At 52.2% G+C, this 16023-nt stretch overlaps 1 protein-coding gene across 1 annotated transcript; it reads left to right on the forward strand.

The window, feature by feature from the left end:
- The first annotated feature begins 2629 nt into the window (after window positions 1–2629).
- card14 (caspase recruitment domain family, member 14) lies at window positions 2630–13821 on the forward strand. The gene is given in 22 exon segments (XM_067258917.1): window positions 2630–2993; window positions 3739–3876; window positions 4497–4541; window positions 4544–4821; window positions 4962–5120; window positions 5281–5400; window positions 5539–5664; window positions 5864–6013; window positions 6206–6331; window positions 6443–6549; window positions 7083–7141; window positions 7404–7470; window positions 7748–7964; window positions 8251–8377; window positions 10052–10099; window positions 10130–10337; window positions 10639–10702; window positions 11567–11684; window positions 11951–12115; window positions 12381–12499; window positions 12621–12736; window positions 13237–13821. Coding segments are annotated over 22 exon segments (3090 nt in total). The 5' UTR covers window positions 2630–2668; the 3' UTR covers window positions 13445–13821.
- The last annotated feature ends 2202 nt before the right edge of the window (window positions 13822–16023 follow it).

The following is a 16023-nucleotide window of genomic DNA, read 5'->3' on the forward strand; positions in this document are numbered from 1 at the left end:
GGGGGTGGGGGGAAAGAGAGAGGAAGGAGGAGTGGGAGATGTGAAGGGGAAATGGGGAGGGAGGGAGGGAGGGAGGGAGGGAGGGAGGGAGGGAGGGAGGGAGGGAGGGAGGGAGGGAGGGAGGGAGGGAGGGAGGGAGGGAGGGAGGGAGGGAGGGAGGGAGGGAGGGAGGGAGGGAGGGAGGGAGGGGGTGGGGTGGGGTGGGGTGAGGTGGGGTGGGGTGGGGTGGGGTGGGGTGGGGAGGGGGGTGGGGAGGGAGGGGGGTGGGGAGCTGGATGGGGGGGGGCATGAGAGAAATGAACAGGTGAGTGAGAGGGAGGAGATAGGGAAGGAGGAGGGGGCAGTGGCGGAGAGATTAGTCTATGTCGTCCTCAAATATTTTCGTCGAAGATACACATTCACGAGTCCAGCCAGACCATAAAACGAACACGACTGTGTGAAAAAGTGAAATAAACGGTGTGTCTATTACAACCAACACATGAGGTTGTGTAAATGATTCTGATCAAATTCCGATGGGGAACAGCCACGATCGTGATCATCAACCACTGCATGGTTGAGACGGAACCGAAGGGTGGAGGCCGGGCTGTGGAGGCAAAACAAGGAGAGGCGATGCACATCCTGTCGCATACTGGGGCGGTGTCCGAGTGAGGAGGTCCTTGTCTAGAGCGCCCTGGTTGTAAAGTATGAGTGTGAAGACTGGGGAGTCAGGTGGCTGAGCGGTTAGGGAAGCGGGCTAGTAATCAGAAGGTTGCCAGTTCGATTCCCGGCCGTGCCAAATGACGTTGTGTCCTTGGGCAAGGCACTTCACCCTACTTGCCTCGGGGGGAATGTCCCTGTACTTACTGTAAGTCGCTCTGGATAAGAGCGTCTGCTAAATGACTAAATGTAAATGTAAGACTGCCAGATATGACAGTGGTGCTGAGGTCCCTGAGTTTCCTGTGTGAACCAGTTCTGCCCAATGATCGCTGTGAATCAGTGACACACTCACTATCTGGCTTTCTCGTTTATGTCCAAGTGCGCTCATCCAGTTATCTATCTAGAACATTCCGGGTAACTCCTGGAGTGACGAGAGGCTTTTTGTCATCAATCTTACCCCCTAAAAGAATGCGAATAAACTTAACGGAAAACTAGCAATGTTTAACTTTCTGATAACCGAGCAGGGAGCTGTTGCTCACCCTATCGCTCAGCAAACCAGCCACAACACCAGGCTGTTTTCCCACAACACCGAATAGATTGGAGACGCTCACATATCCAGACCCGCCCTGCTGAATGGTTCAAATCAGCTGGGACGTAATTAGTAAGCCTATGTCATTTCACTTCCTTATTGCTTACGGTAAGCTGCTATAGACTGAAGTTATCTCTGACATCGGATGTGCTCTCCAGGGTGCATGACTGTCTCTGAGGGAGCGGAGCACACAAGGCTCTGCAGATCAGATACGTGTGATGTCAAGAACTGTATGAATCAGTCAGATCATATTCCACTGCACGTAAACTGGAGTTGCTCAAACATGGGTGTTTGTCCCAGAAACCTTCTAGTCATTCCCGATGGTGGTTTGTTTGTTGACGTAAACATGTTTGTTTTAGTTTCTCGTCTGTGTGTGTAAAATACGCCCTCTGAATGCAAACTACTTCACACCTTTCATTCATTGAAAGCAAAAAAAAATTACTTCCTCTTATGTCAAAATGACAGATTTATGTGTATTATTAGGTGTATGACATTTACTGGAACATGTCATTTGAATGTTATGCGTGGGTTGATGAAAATGTATCCACTTCTAAACAAACTAGTTTTGACAAATGACATCACCTTTCATGGAAACGACAGCATGCGCCAACTGTCGGTTTATTTCACATTATCAATCTAGAACTGTTTACCCACTGCAAAACAGGTTCCTGTGGCCCTCAACTCTATAAGGTAATAGTCTATAAACCTCTGTTTCTTAACACATAATTACCACCCTGCGAGCTGTCAATGTGACAACTACAATACTGTACAAAGATGAGTTAGAACCATTTCTTTCCTTTACTTCCAGCTTTGAAAGATGGACTTTGAACTTCAAAGCCTCGCTGCTCCCGTGTTTGTTCCTGACAACAACCTTGGTCTGTGTTTGCTCGACTGTGATTAGGAATTATTAGAGCGTGCTCGGGCGCTCTCTGATATCCGCGCTTGTGAGCATGTGTGCGTCTTCGGAGCAGGATCCCTTTGACAAACAGCAATATGGCTCCATTCATTAAATGTGACACGTTGGGTGCAGCCAAAGCTTTGTGTGCCGTCAACGGATATTGAGTTAGGACCAGGCTGTCAAAATGAAGACGTCTATGTCAGAGACTTGGGTGAGGGGGGAAACGAGGATGTTTTCTTGATTGTAATAAGTGAAGGTGTGCGCATAACATATACGCACTCAGTACTCTGGTGTGTGTATGTGTGAGTGTGCGGATGGGTGTTGTGACAGACCCTTGTTTTTGGGTGTGCTTGTCTGCAGAGTGAGTGTCCGGTATTTCAGGTTTCCCCGCACACACCCACTAGGTCACGCTTTGAAGCCTACAGAGAAAGGGGCAGGACGAGACATATCTCGTTTACAGGCACAGTTAATGCTCGTGCCACAGTCACTCTCCTTTTCTCCAAGCAGCAATGTTGCTGGCTGCGTTTGACTGAGTTGAAGCGTGGATGTCCACCGTTACTGTTAGTACTATTATCATTGGAGTTCAGTCATCGCCGACCGAGCCCTTGTCAGCCAGCACCTCCGCACACAACCGCGCACACGCCATGTCTTCCACCGTGGCAGAGGAGCGTGCGTCGGAGCATCCCGACCCGAAGGACATGAGCGAGGAGGAGCTGTGGGAGCTGATCAACGACAGCCGCCACCGCATCTCCCTGGGCGTCCGTCCGTGCATCCTGATCCCGTACCTGCGGCAGGCCCGCGTGCTCACCGAGATGGACGAGGACGAGATCCTGTCCAGCCACCAGCTCAGCAACCGCTCCATGAGGACCAGTAAGTCGTCCCCCCCCCCCGTGTGTCTTCCCCTGTGAGCTCCTCGCAAACTCCGCTTCTTCCGTTGGAGCTGTGATGGACTTGTAGTCCCGATGTGTCCGCTTTTGTAGTTCTATTCCGAGCTTTATGAGAGTGTCTGTGCTTCTGGCTTTGAATTTATTGGGGATGTTGTGGATCTTTAGTCCCTTCGAAGGTTTTATGGCTGTATAAAAAGTGGTGGTGCAAGAAAACATTTGTTGTATTTGGTTTTGGAGTGCATTGTGGGTCTTGTGCTCCATTCTCAGGGTGCCGTGTCAGGGTTTGTGCCTGTGCCTTCTGAGAGACTTACATTTACGTTTATATTTAGTAATTTAGCAGATGCTCTTATCCAGAGCGACTTACAGTAAGTACAGGGACATACCCCCCGAGGCAAGTAGGGTGAAGTGCCATGCCCAAGGACACAACGTCATTTATCACGGCCGGGATTCGAACCAGCAACCTTCTGATTAATAGCCCGATTCCCTAACCGCTCAGCCATCTGACCCCCAGACTTATGTTGACATGCTGAGAAAGGTTTAGACAGACAAGTGACAAGACTGTCACCTCAGTTGTTGTAGACTATTTGGACTGGGTTAGAACCTGGGAGGATCTACTGATCCCTGACCTGGTCTTATGTCCTCATCACTCCCCTGTACTCCCCCTAACATCTCTCGCATCTCTCTTCCTCTCCTCTCCTGAACCTCCTCCCCCCCCCCCCCCCTGCCAGGCTACATGCTGGACCTCCTCCGTACCCAGGGCAGGAACGGAGCCATGGCCCTGCTGGAGAGCCTGATGATCCACCACCCCGCCCTGTACACCCAGGTCACAGGCCTCCAGCCCAGCATCGAGCCATCCGGCTTCAGCGGTGAGGCCTCCCCTCTCTGTCTCGCTCCCTGTCTGTCGGTTCCCTTAGCGTGTTGCACACTGAGCTGGAAGCATGGTGTAAATGTTGTCTTTGTCTGTTAAAAGTGAATTGTTCTCTCTCCTCCGCTCTATTGTACTCTACTGTTTCGTCTCTTCTCCGCTCTCCCCCCCTTTCCCCTCCCCTCCCCCCCCCCTCCTTCCCCTCCCCTCTCCTCCCCCTCATCCTCTCCTCCGCTCTATTCTTTTCTACTCCACTCTACTGTTTTCGTCTCTTCTCCGCCCCCCCCCCCCCTTCCCCTCCCCTCTACTCCCCCTCATCCCCTCCCCTCTCCTCCCCCTCCTCCCCTCCCCTCTTCTCCCCATCATCCCCTCCCCTCTCCTCCCCCTCCTCCCCTCTCCTCCCCCTCATCCCCTCCCCTCTCCTCCCCCTCATCCCCTCTCCTCCCCCTCATCCCCCCCTCCCCTCTCCTCCCCCTCATCCCCTCTCCTCCCCCTCCTCCCCTCCCCTCTCCTCCCCCTCATCCCCTCTCCTCCCCCTCATCCCCTCCCCTCTCCTCCCCCTCCTCCCCTCTCCTCCCCCTCATCCCCTCCCCTCTCCTCCCCCTCATCCCCTCCCCTCAGGGCTGATCAAGTATTCGGAGCTGACGGAGTACCTGGTCCGGGCCGTGACGGGATGCAGAAGGAGCTGCAGGCGGCCCGTCTGGAGGCCTGCCGCCACGGCCAGCGCTGCTCCGCCCTGGAGGCGGAGCTGGGCCAGGTGATGAAGGGCAGCGAGGAGAGCTGCCGCCTGCGCGCCGAGCAGGAGTGCGTGAGGAGGCAGCTGGCGGCGGCCCGCCGCGAGGTCACCAGGCTGAAGGACGAGAAGTGCGACCTGTACGTGCGCTACACGGCCGCCATCGAGGAGAAGGCCACCGTGAACCTGCGCTCGCGCGACCTCAACCTGAAGGTGGGCGTCGGAGGCGGACGTTTCGCGTTTGACCCCGTTATTCGGTCGACGTCGCTTTCCGGCGTGTTCCCTCTGCTCGGTGGTTTGGAGTCGGTGGTCCCTTGTCCCGACGGTTCTGCGCTCTGTTCTGTGGGTTCCAGGTCTACCAGCTGGAGATCGAGCTGAGGCAGTCCCAGACCGAGGCCGACTTCGAGCGCAAGCGCTCGCTCAAGTGCGCCTCCTCGGGCGAGACGCAGAAACTGCGGGAGGAGGTGCAGACCCTGCGCAGGCGGCTGCTGGAGGCGGAGGAGTTCACGCCGGTGAGAGACGACGCCGCGCTGTCGTCCCGTTCCTTCAACTCACTCTTCTATTCAACTTTGTGTCTCTCTCTCTCCATCTCCCTCTCCCTCCCTCTCTCTCTCTCTCTCTCTCTCTCTCTCTCGCTCTCTCCCTCTCTCTCTCTTTCTCTCCCTCCCCCAGTCGAGGGAGGAGATCCTGGCCCAGGACCTGGCGGAGGCCATAGATGGGCGCACGGAGCTGGCTGACCATCTCAGACGATACCGAGAGGAAAATGAGAGGCTGGCCAAGGAGAGAGAGGAGGTGTGTGTGTGTGTGTTTCACATGCACCAGGAACTGAGAACTACGTTGGTACCCAATCGCACACACTGAGGACTTGACCTTTGACCCCTGTGTGTGTGTGTGTGTGTGTGTGTGTGTGTGTGTGTGTTGGTCCTCCAGCTGCTGAAGCAGAAGGAGTGCCTGTCTCTGGAGACCCAGAAGATGTCCCTGGACTGTGCCATGTTCCAGCAGAAGAGCTCCGTCATGCAGAGCCAGATGAGAGAGCTCCAGATGGAGAGAGACCACGTGAGGAGACACCGTCACACATCTCCCCGCTTTTAATCCTGTCTCACTCCCCCCACCCCCCCCCCCACAAAAAAACTACCTCTTTGCCCGTCTGCCTGTGGGCCGCGGGGGCACTCTATTTCCAAAAACACAGCTATTTTAGTCAGCTCCAGCTTCAAGGAGAGTCAATGGGGGTAACAGCTAGCTTTGGGTCCCCCAGGCCTACCTGTCGAGAGATGAGGCCCAGGCCCAGATAGCCCGGAGCCTGGGGGAGAAGGACACCCTGCGCAGCCAGCTGGTGGAGCTCCAGGAGAGGATGTTCAGCCTCCCGACCTGGACCCCCCGGAGAGGACACCTGGACCACTCTGAGGTAACACACACACACACGTGTACACACAAGCACACACACACAGGCTCACACACACAGGCTCACCCACACACAAGTTTGCGTTCACACACACAAACACACACCTATACTGTATATGCAGACACACACATTCACACACACACATACGTTCACAAAATTGCATACCCTCATAAGTGTGTGTGTGTGTGTGTGCAGGAGAGGTTCAGCTGGGAGAGCCAGGGCTCCAGCAGTGATGAGCCTCACCCCTGCTCCCCTTCCCGGCCCACACTCTGCCGCATGGACGCCCTCAACCCTTCCTCTTTCAACTGCTTCAATGTAGAGGTGTGTGCGTGTGTGTGTCTGTGTTTTTTTAGCATATGTAGTAATATCATCTAATGTGTCTTATCATTCTTCCTGTGAAATATAAAATGTGTGTGTGTGTGTGTGTCACAGTGTGATGAAACTGCTCCGCAAAATATCAGCCTGCGCTCGCGACACGCTGAGCCTCCGTCTCCAGAGTCGCTACGACGACGGGAGGAGCTCCTCTACACAGACCACAGGTGGAGTGTGTGGGTCTGTCGTTCTGTCTGTCTGTGTGTGTGGGTCTGTCGTTCTGTCTGTGTTTGTGGGTGTGTGTGGGTGTGTGTGTCTGTGTGTGTCTGTGTGTGTCTGGGTGTCTGTGTGTGTGTCTGTGTGTGTGTCTGTGTGTGTGTGTGTGTGTCTGTGTGTCTCTCTCTGTCTACTCTGCGACCTTGCCCTTGACCTAGTGACACCAAAGTCTGGAATTTGGAAAACAGAAGGGAGCTCCTTGTCTCAAGGTTTAATGACTAACTACAATTCAGTCTGCAGTCTGACCCAATTACATGACACAGTTGAAGAATAGAATAGAACTGAATAGAACAGAATTTGATCAGTATTTGATCTTCTTTGTGTTTTGTTTTTTTAAGAAATCTATGACAACCCAATTCTATCTCTAATTTCCAGCAAGTGCAGACTTGAAGAAAGAAAGAAAGAAAGAAAGAAAGAAAGGTGGAGAGAGAATGAGAGGGTGTGTTTTTTTGTAAACAAATATTTTGTATGGTTCCTCCACCAGCTTGGAAGTTGCTGAGACCGACTCCTTATTGGATCACGAATATGTGATCCTCTCCAACGGTAGGTTGACCTGTGTGTGTGTTTGTGTGTGTGTGTGTGTGTGTGTGTGTGTGTGTGTGTGTGTGTGTGTGTGTGCGTGTTTGTATGCGTGAATATGGGTGTTTGTTGAAAACACCCTTGTATTAAAGACAACACACTCCCTAAGTATTTATTTGTATTAATTGCGTGTGACTAACTGCCAGATGCCTGCCCGGTATGTGGAATACTTAAGCCTGTTAACATCCAACTTCACCCAACAGTCTCTCTTTTGTTTCACTTCCAGAAAATGACACTGAGCAAGCCTTAAGTTCACCTGCAACTCCTCCCTTCAACCGCAAGACCACTAATGGGTGAGGCAGTTTGACTCGACTATTCCACAGCTTTCTCATTGAAACTCATTGTTCTCTGTGTGGTTTAAATTATAGTTTCACTTTTAGGTGTGGGAAGAGTTCTGACCCAATCCAGCGAACCAGGATGACTTAATCAACTCCTCAGCCTTCTTAACATTAGGGCTATATTAACTATTTAAAATATTTTATAGAGCATCCACAGGATCATTTAAGTCCTCAGAGTATCTGGTCTGTAGTAGTGTCTGGATGATTGACACTCCTCTCCACCAATCCACAGCCACTCCAGGCCATCGGCCCCGCCCTTCCTGCTGCGCTCTCGCCCGCGGGCCATGCGCATCACAGGCCGCGCCCTCACCATCTCCTTCCAGGGGGAGGCCCTGCTCAGCCAGCTGCAGGTCGTCGGGGGCAACAAGACGGGTGTGTTCGTCCATGCGGTGACGGAGGGCTCAGCCGCCCACACTGTGGGCATCTGCCAGGGAGCACAGATACTGGAGGTGAGGAATGTGTGTGTGTGTGTGTGTGTGTGTGTGTGTGTGCGTGCGTCGGTGTGTATGAGTAACATTTTTCTTCTATGTTGATAATATCAAACCTGCACCAGTTACATGGTTCATTAACCCAGAAAGCCCGAAAAGGAAACAAGCTTTCTCCGGTGCCAACCTCACTCCAAAAACCCAGCCATTCTGTGTCAGAACTATACCTCCCACCACACCTGGAGCCCCAGTCGCAGAGCCGCAAGTGTGATTCTCATGGCCCCCCCCCCGGTGCGACTGTGTTCCCCAGGTGAGGTATGAGCAAGCCCAGCAGGCCCTGAGCATGGTGCTGGAGGATTCCACCCTGGAGGAGGCACTGTGGGCTCTGGGGCAGGTCCAAGGATTCTGCCACCTCTCCTTACGACCCAACCAAGATGGTAAGACTGCATGTAGCACTGCTCAGGGTGTGTGGAGTCTCACCAACCTTGTGGACCCTCCGCCTTGTACAGTCGCTGGGTTTATGTGGTTGGATTAGTAATAGCTACATGGAGGAGAGAACTCTTTTTAGCGAGGCAGTCACTGTCAGGTCAGCGTTTACCTCAGGAAGGGTAGAATAATGTGAATTGTTCATAGGTGCTTTTTTATCACAATGAAAGATGTTTTGATTTTAATCAAATGTTCCTGATTGTAAACCAGCAATGGATATCTATGCTGATGTCGCAGACATCGAAAAAGCAAAATCTGAAATCCTCATGTTCTTTAGGAGTCACAACATATTTGGAACATAAACATAGTGCTTAAAGATTTAAAAAACGACTTTATGATTGATGGGTGGTGTGTTAAAAAAGGTCACATGCTTGGAAGAAATGGAACAGTTGCTCCATGGCCTGAGGAGATACTGTGTCTGTCAGTGGCGGAGAAGGTCTGGTCAATGGTTAGCATGGAAATAACGCTGACAAACCACATTCATGAGCTTGATTGTAATCTAAGAACTGACTGAACTTTCCTTGAATTGACTTTGATTTATAGTTTGACCTTCCAAAAAATGCACACGTGCTTTTCAATAGTTAATAAAAAAGGACGTTGAATTCATGTTGAAAGTAGGTTGCATACATTTTGTTGAGTGTCATTGGAATGTTTTGTCCGTAAACTGATATATTGCGCCATAAAATGAAGTGCTGGAGTTTTATTTGGAACTCAAATTCCATTCCAGATATTTTAGAGATAGACCCTTCAGTGCATATACTAAAGTTTACTAAGCCTTAATCCTAAAATAATCTATTGAGTTTATCTGCAAATGAGTGCATACAGAGCAAAACACACCATATATTTTACAGTGTACAGTATTACAGTCACATGACACACAACACTAACCCCGTGCCTGTCTTTCTCCTTCCCTCTCTCCGTCCTCCTTCTCTCCATCCTCCCTCTCTCTCTCCATCCTCCCCCTCTCTCTCCATCCTCCCCCTCTCCTCCCTCTTTCTATCCTCCCTCTCTCTCTCTCTCTATCCTCCCTCTCTCCCCTCCCTCCCTCCCTCTCTCTATCCTCCCTCTCTCTCTCTCTCTATCCTCCCTCTCTCCACTCCCTCCCTCCCTCTCTCTATCCTCCCTCACTCCCCTCCCTCCCTCTCTCTATCCTCCTTCTCTCTATCCTCCTTCTCTCTCTCTATCCTCCCTCTCTCTCTATCCTCCCTCTCTCTCTCATCCCCCCTCTCTCTATCCTCCTTCTCTCTATCCTCCTTCTGTCTCTCTATCCTCCCTCTCTGTCTATCCTCCCTCTCTCTCTCATCCCCCCTCTCTCTATCCTCCTTCTCTCTATCCTCCCTCCCTCTCTCTATCCTCCCTCTCTCTATCCTCCCTCCCTCTCTCTATCCTCCTTCTCTCTATCCTCCCTCCCTCTCTCTATCCTCCCTCTCTCTATCCTCCCTCCCTCTCTCTATCCTCCCTCTCTCTATCCTCCCTCTCTCTCTCATCCCCCCTCTCTCTATCCTCCTTCTCTCTATCCTCCCTCTCTCTCTCTATCCTCCCTCTCTCTATCCTCCCTCTCTCTATCCTCCCTCTCTCTATCCTCCCTCTCTCTATCCTCCCTCTCTCCCCTCTCTGTCTCCCAGCCTACGAGAGGCTGCTGCAGCAGATGAAGAGCAACGGGGCCATGTCAGGTGACTCCCTGTCAGGTGACTCCCTGTCAGGCGACTCGCCGTCGGGTGACTCCTTCTACGTGCGCGTCAACATGTCCCTGCCGGGCGGGTCCGGCGGGGCCCTGGCCGTGTCCTGCAACGACATCCTCCACGTGACCAACACGCGGCCCGCTGGCCCCAGCAGCATCTGGCTGGCCAGCCACGTCCACCCCTGCCAGCTGCTGGACCTGCAGGGTGGCACGCTGCCCAACTACTACAGGTGGGCACGCCGCAGGGCACAGGAGGGGGAGGGGGGGGCCGGTCGACCCTCTCTACAGGGCAGGGAAACCCTCTCTCAGTTACCATTCATAAATACTGGGTGCACTTGATTCGGGTCACTCACTGCCAGGAAACGGGCGGATGAGTCCCGTCGGTGCCTGATTGTGATGCAAATCAAATACCACCTAAACTCTTTTTTTTTTTTTTTTTACCTTCACATAGTCGATTTCCTTTGATTGACCCAGGTCTGCTCATGAGTTTTATGTGTTTTATGTGTTTACGTGTGTATGTGTGTACCTCAGGGCTCAGCGCCTGCTGATCAGAGCCATTGAGGACATGAGCTTCCAGCCCACAACACGCAGCAAGGTAAGATCCCTCCCCCGTCGCTCCTCTGGTTCCCTCACCCAGTCCCCGGTCTCTGCATCACACCGTGACGTAGACAAGGGGAAACGTGTTTGATTGTTTATCATGATGTTCTCTGACGTATGATTAGGATTATTTGCGTGGAAATGAAGATTTGGAATCATATTCCTCGCTGGGAACCAGTCGAGAGGAGCAGGGCCAAGAAATCCAGTTTACATGTACTGCACTCGGTGTTTGTTGCACATGAACTTGAAACGAGCTGAAAAAGACGAGAATTCCCTCTTAGATCGGGGCTCTTCCGACTGTTCCCACCCAGTGACTCATCTCCTCCCTTCCTCCTCCTCCCTCTATCCTCCTTCCTCCCTCTATCCTCCCCCTCCCTCCCTCCTCCTCCCTCTATCCTCCTTCCTCCCTCTATCCTCCCCCTCCCTCCCTCCTCCTCCCTCTATCCTCCTTCCTCCCTCTATCCTCCTCCTCCCTCTATCCCCCTCCCTCCCTCCTCCTCCCTCTATCCTCTTTCCTCCCTCTATCCTCCTCCTCCCTCTATCCTCCTTCCTCCCTCTATCCTCCCCCTCCCTCCCTCCTCCTCCCTCTATCCTCCTTCCTCCCTCTATCCTCCCCCTCCCTCCCTCCTCCTCCCTCTATCCTCCTTCCTCCCTCTATCCTCCTCCTCCCTCTATCCCCCTCCCTCCCTCCTCCTCCCTCTATCCTCTTTCCTCCCTCTATCCTCCTCCTCCCTCTATCCCCCTCCCTCCCTCCTCCTCCCTCTATCCTCCCTCTATCCCCCTCCCTCCCTCCTCCTCCCTCTATCCTCCTTCCTCCCTCTATCCTCCTTCCTCCCTCTATCCTCCCTCCCTCCTTCCCCAGGCTGAGCGGGTGATGGCCAGGGAGAAGCAGAAGGTCGTGCGGATTGTCAGCACGGGCCGCCAGGGGAGGAACCCACTGTGGGTCAGCGTGGAGGACAACAATGACAAGAACGTCGAAGGTAACTCCCATCCAAAACTCCACCCACTCGTTCAGAAACACGATGAATGGGTCCGGAGTCCCTGAACGCCTCGGACGGGCGATCTCCCTCTGCCGTGAATAGGAAACCTGTATTCCTATCCCCCTAACGTTTCTTTTCATCGAACGCTCCTTTTTTTTTTGTCTCGATAAACACTCATTGTGTCACCTTGTACGACACGCCTCTCGATCGCTAGGCGACACGTCTGTCTGCTGTTTTTGTTCACGTTGCGTCATGGTGTTTTCCAGGCGATGCATGTGCCCCGCGGGGGTGCGTGACCCTGATGCCCTACACCCTGGTGACCCCCCACTACCCCCCCGTGTGCCGGCCCGTCCTCCTGCTGCCGTCCATCCTGGGCCGCCTGCTGGACAGCAGAGTGGCAGAGTGGCAGGGCTTCCAGCTCTGCAAGCCTGGTAAAGAGCGTCGCACCCCTAGTGGCCGTGCCGTGCATCGATACAGTTTATGGGGCCGCAGGCCGGAACTGGTCTCACCGGTTTCGACCGGGATCTGTGTGTTTACCCTCTGAGTACGTCCAGGCATTTCGGAGGGTTGGGTTTCGAGTGGCCACCGCGACATCGCTAGTGTTAATGGTTAGCCATTGTTAACCGGGGGTTCATAGTGCGTGTCTCCAATGTTTCTCTCTCCTTCCGTCATCCTTCCCCCCCCCCACCCCCGCAGAGCTGCTGAGCAGCAGTGAGCGTGCCGCCCGTCTCCAGAGGTCAGAGATGCTGGAGGAGTGTGAGCCGGGCAGCAACCGCTGCTACACCCTGCAGAGCGTGGAGAGGGTGGTGAAGCAGGTGAGGCCCTGTCACACACACACTTACACACACACACACACACTTACACACACACACAGACTACATACTGGGACGGGGGAGACTGAAGTGTCAATGCTGGGACTTTGGAACCTGTCCGCAGGGGATCCACTGCGTGCTGCCCCTGGGGCTGGACTGCGTGAGGCGTCTGCACCGGGCGGAGATCTTCCCCATCATCATCTTCATCGCCCAGACGGAGCGCACCGCCCGCAAGCTCAAGTACGGCGAAAGCCCCCGCGCTCTCTTCACACCGAAAACACGGCCTGTGGCACACGCACACGCTCTGGGGGGGGCTGCAGCACATCACTCTTAAGTCCTCTGATTGTTTTCTCTTTCTTCCCCTCACACCCACCCCCCCCCCACCTCCCCTCTCACACCACCCCCCCCCTCCCCTCACACCCACCCCCCCACATCCCCTCTCACCCCACCCCCCCCACCTCCTCTCTCACTACCCCCCCCCCTCCCCTCTCACCCCCACCCCCCCAACTCCCCTCTCACCCCCACCCCCCCCCACCCCCCCCCACCTCCCCTCTCACCCCACCCCCCCACCTCCCCTCTCACCCCACCCTACCCCCCCCACCTCACACCCACCCCGCCACCTCCCCTCTCACACACACGCACCCCCCCCCCACCCCCCCTCTCACACACACGCACCCCCCCCCCCACCTCCCCTCTCACACATACGCACCCCCCCCCCCCCCCCCCTCCTCCACCTTCAGGAGCAAGCTGGCGCGTCAGGGCTGGTCAGAGGAGAAGCTGCTGGAGTGTTGCCGTAGCGAGGAGCCCCTGTTGGACAAGCTGCCCTGCCTCTACCGCAGCGTGCCCGCTGACTCCTGGTGTGACAGCGCCGCCCTGCTGGCCGGCCTGCGCACGCTCATCTGGGAGGAGCAGAAGAAGATCGTCTGGGTGGAGCCAGACCTGTGGTGAAGGTGGGGGCTGGCTACAGTTTTGTAATCATACTTCAGTGTGTATTCGTGGGTAGGATAGAATAGAATGTTCCTTGACCTTAACCTGTGTGTCTATGATACCGTTCTGATGAGTTACTAACCCTAACCCTGTGAAAGCTGGTTCCTGGTGGTTGGAAGAAAGGTGGTTTTAGAATCCTGTTCAAATATTTTTGGGGGTACGTTTCCCTAATATATAGCAAGCACCCAAGGGTTGTATTTATTCGTTATTATAATATTTTATTTTGCGTTATCTAACCTCTCCCCCGATCTGGGGAATTATTTTTGTGTCTATAAAGACAGAAAGTTTATCATAAAGATATCAGATCATATTGTTCTATGCTGTGTATTGTTAATGTATTGTATTATTATTATTATAGTATTATTATGTATTATTATTGTATTATGTATTATGTGTGAAGTTACATGAGGGAAATCGATCAACATTATGGGTGTACAAGTGTTACTTGAGCCATTTCTGAAATGTTGTGAAGAATGTTCTGTTTCCCGCACTCAAAGATTTACAACGTCGCTTTTATTTCTGGCCTGGGAACGTGTATTTTGTATCTTTATTGTTAAAGAGTAAACAGTGTCTGATTAATCACACGATGCCTTGGGGAGACTGCGGTTACATTAAATTGTACGTAGAACTTGACTCGTTTCCATTTCTTTAAGCATGCGGATGTCGCGCTGTACCTGTCAGGAACATTGCGCCACGTCGCGCTTTATATTTTTATTTAAAGGTTACAGCACCGCAAGCCGACATAATTCCATCTTCTCCTATTTCGCGTGTTCAGGCTTTCAACACTCACCCGCCAGCCCATCCAGCGCTCCAATAACCGTTTGTTATCATGTGACCTGTCAAGCAAGTCATTGTTGTAGGAAATACATCAGGTTTTAGTTTTTAGTTGTCAAATGTGAAGGATCGAACAATAGGTAGAGATATACGGTGGAGTACTTTTCTCTTTATGTGTGTCTTTTGTATGTCTATATGCTTACGTATATAAACTTTTACCCACAAAATGTCGTAATTGGACCACCGAATTAGAGGAATTTTGTAATAAATGTGAATGGGGGACTGAAGCTTTTTAATTCATTTCAGATTAGACTATGTATTACATTAACCATTAAATATATTCCATAAATATTCCTCGTGACATATGATCGATACAGCTACAGATAAACATGTTGCCTACACATCCAAAAAGTATACGGTTCAAAAAAGGTAGCCTACATTTTAGAATTTAATAAAGTGAGGTCTTTCATTGCCTGGGCTTTATTGTTTTCAAGACATCGGTCATTCATGACGCCTATTCCCCACAAGGGGGAAGCAGAGAGAGGTGAATCTCTCTATGAGGGAGTGGTTGAGCGAGGGAAAATACATGGTGCAGACAGAGATGGACGAGAGGGAGACGAGGAATGGGGGGGAATTAGATAAGACAATGATTCATTTTTTTATGTGTCTAATCTCCGCAAAGAGCCTGCGCCACTGTGCTTTTTGCATGTGACACGATCGTCTAAAGCCACTCGCTAGACTTGGCTGACGCATCCGAGCTAAATCAATGTTGCTCTTTTGCTCTGGCGGTGATTATTGACTTGGGGTTTTTTTTTTTTAAGACTTCCACTGAATCAATTTATTCCCCTCAGAAAGACATTTTCAGCACCGCCAGAGTCCAGTATCCCCCCTCCGGTTGCCGGGAAACCACTCCAGTGATTTGTGTGTTGTCAGAGATCATTAGAGACAGAAACACGCCTGTGTACGGCGAGCGCAGCCAAGCCACAGAGAGAGAGAGGAGGAGGAGAGGGGGATATGTTTGCGGGGGGAAGAACGCTCAGCCCATCTTCCCTGTCTCATCCTTTTCTCAAAGACACACACAGCTCCCCTCCCTCCACCCCCTGCACCATAGGGCAAGTTTAACACGCTTTGATATTTTTTTTTCTTCTCTCTCGTGGAGGCTTTTGAACTGGGCTTGGTTTCAGGACTGGGGATTAAAGGAATGAAGAATGTATTTGGGCAGCAAAACTACTGGGGAGTATTCTGATGTTTAATTGATAGAGTTTCAATGTTGGGAACAGCAGGCTTGTCACTTGCAATCACTTTAAATAACAGTATGTGTTTGTTTGTTTGTTTGTGTGTGTGTGTGGGGGGGGAGGGGGTGTGGGTGTGTGTGTGTGTGTGTCAGGGGGGGGTGCACTCAAAGGCTACAGTGGGTTTTTTTTTTCTTTACTTTTCTGTTTTCTTTCACTTCAAATTTACTGTGTACAGTCTTTTGCAGGAAACCATTCCCCCACCAGTTTATCTTTTTTACATGTCAGGGGAAAACCCTTCTCCTTAATTAGAAACAACAGCCCACTCATAAGTTTAGTACCATGTGCTGTTTACTCATTATGGACCCAAACACGTCAGAGAGACGTGTACTGTCTCCTCCACTGGCCCAGTAAGTTTCCTTTGGTACAAGGCCAGAACTCCTGCTGTGAAGAGCTGTATGTGAAATGAAGGTTTCCTTTTTACTCTCGCTCGCTCCTCTCTCTCTCGGTTTCTTTCTCTCGCTCTCAGTGTCC

This window comes from Osmerus mordax, chromosome 21, assembly GCF_038355195.1.
Source record: "Osmerus mordax isolate fOsmMor3 chromosome 21, fOsmMor3.pri, whole genome shotgun sequence".
NCBI classification, from domain to species: domain Eukaryota; kingdom Metazoa; phylum Chordata; class Actinopteri; order Osmeriformes; family Osmeridae; genus Osmerus; species Osmerus mordax.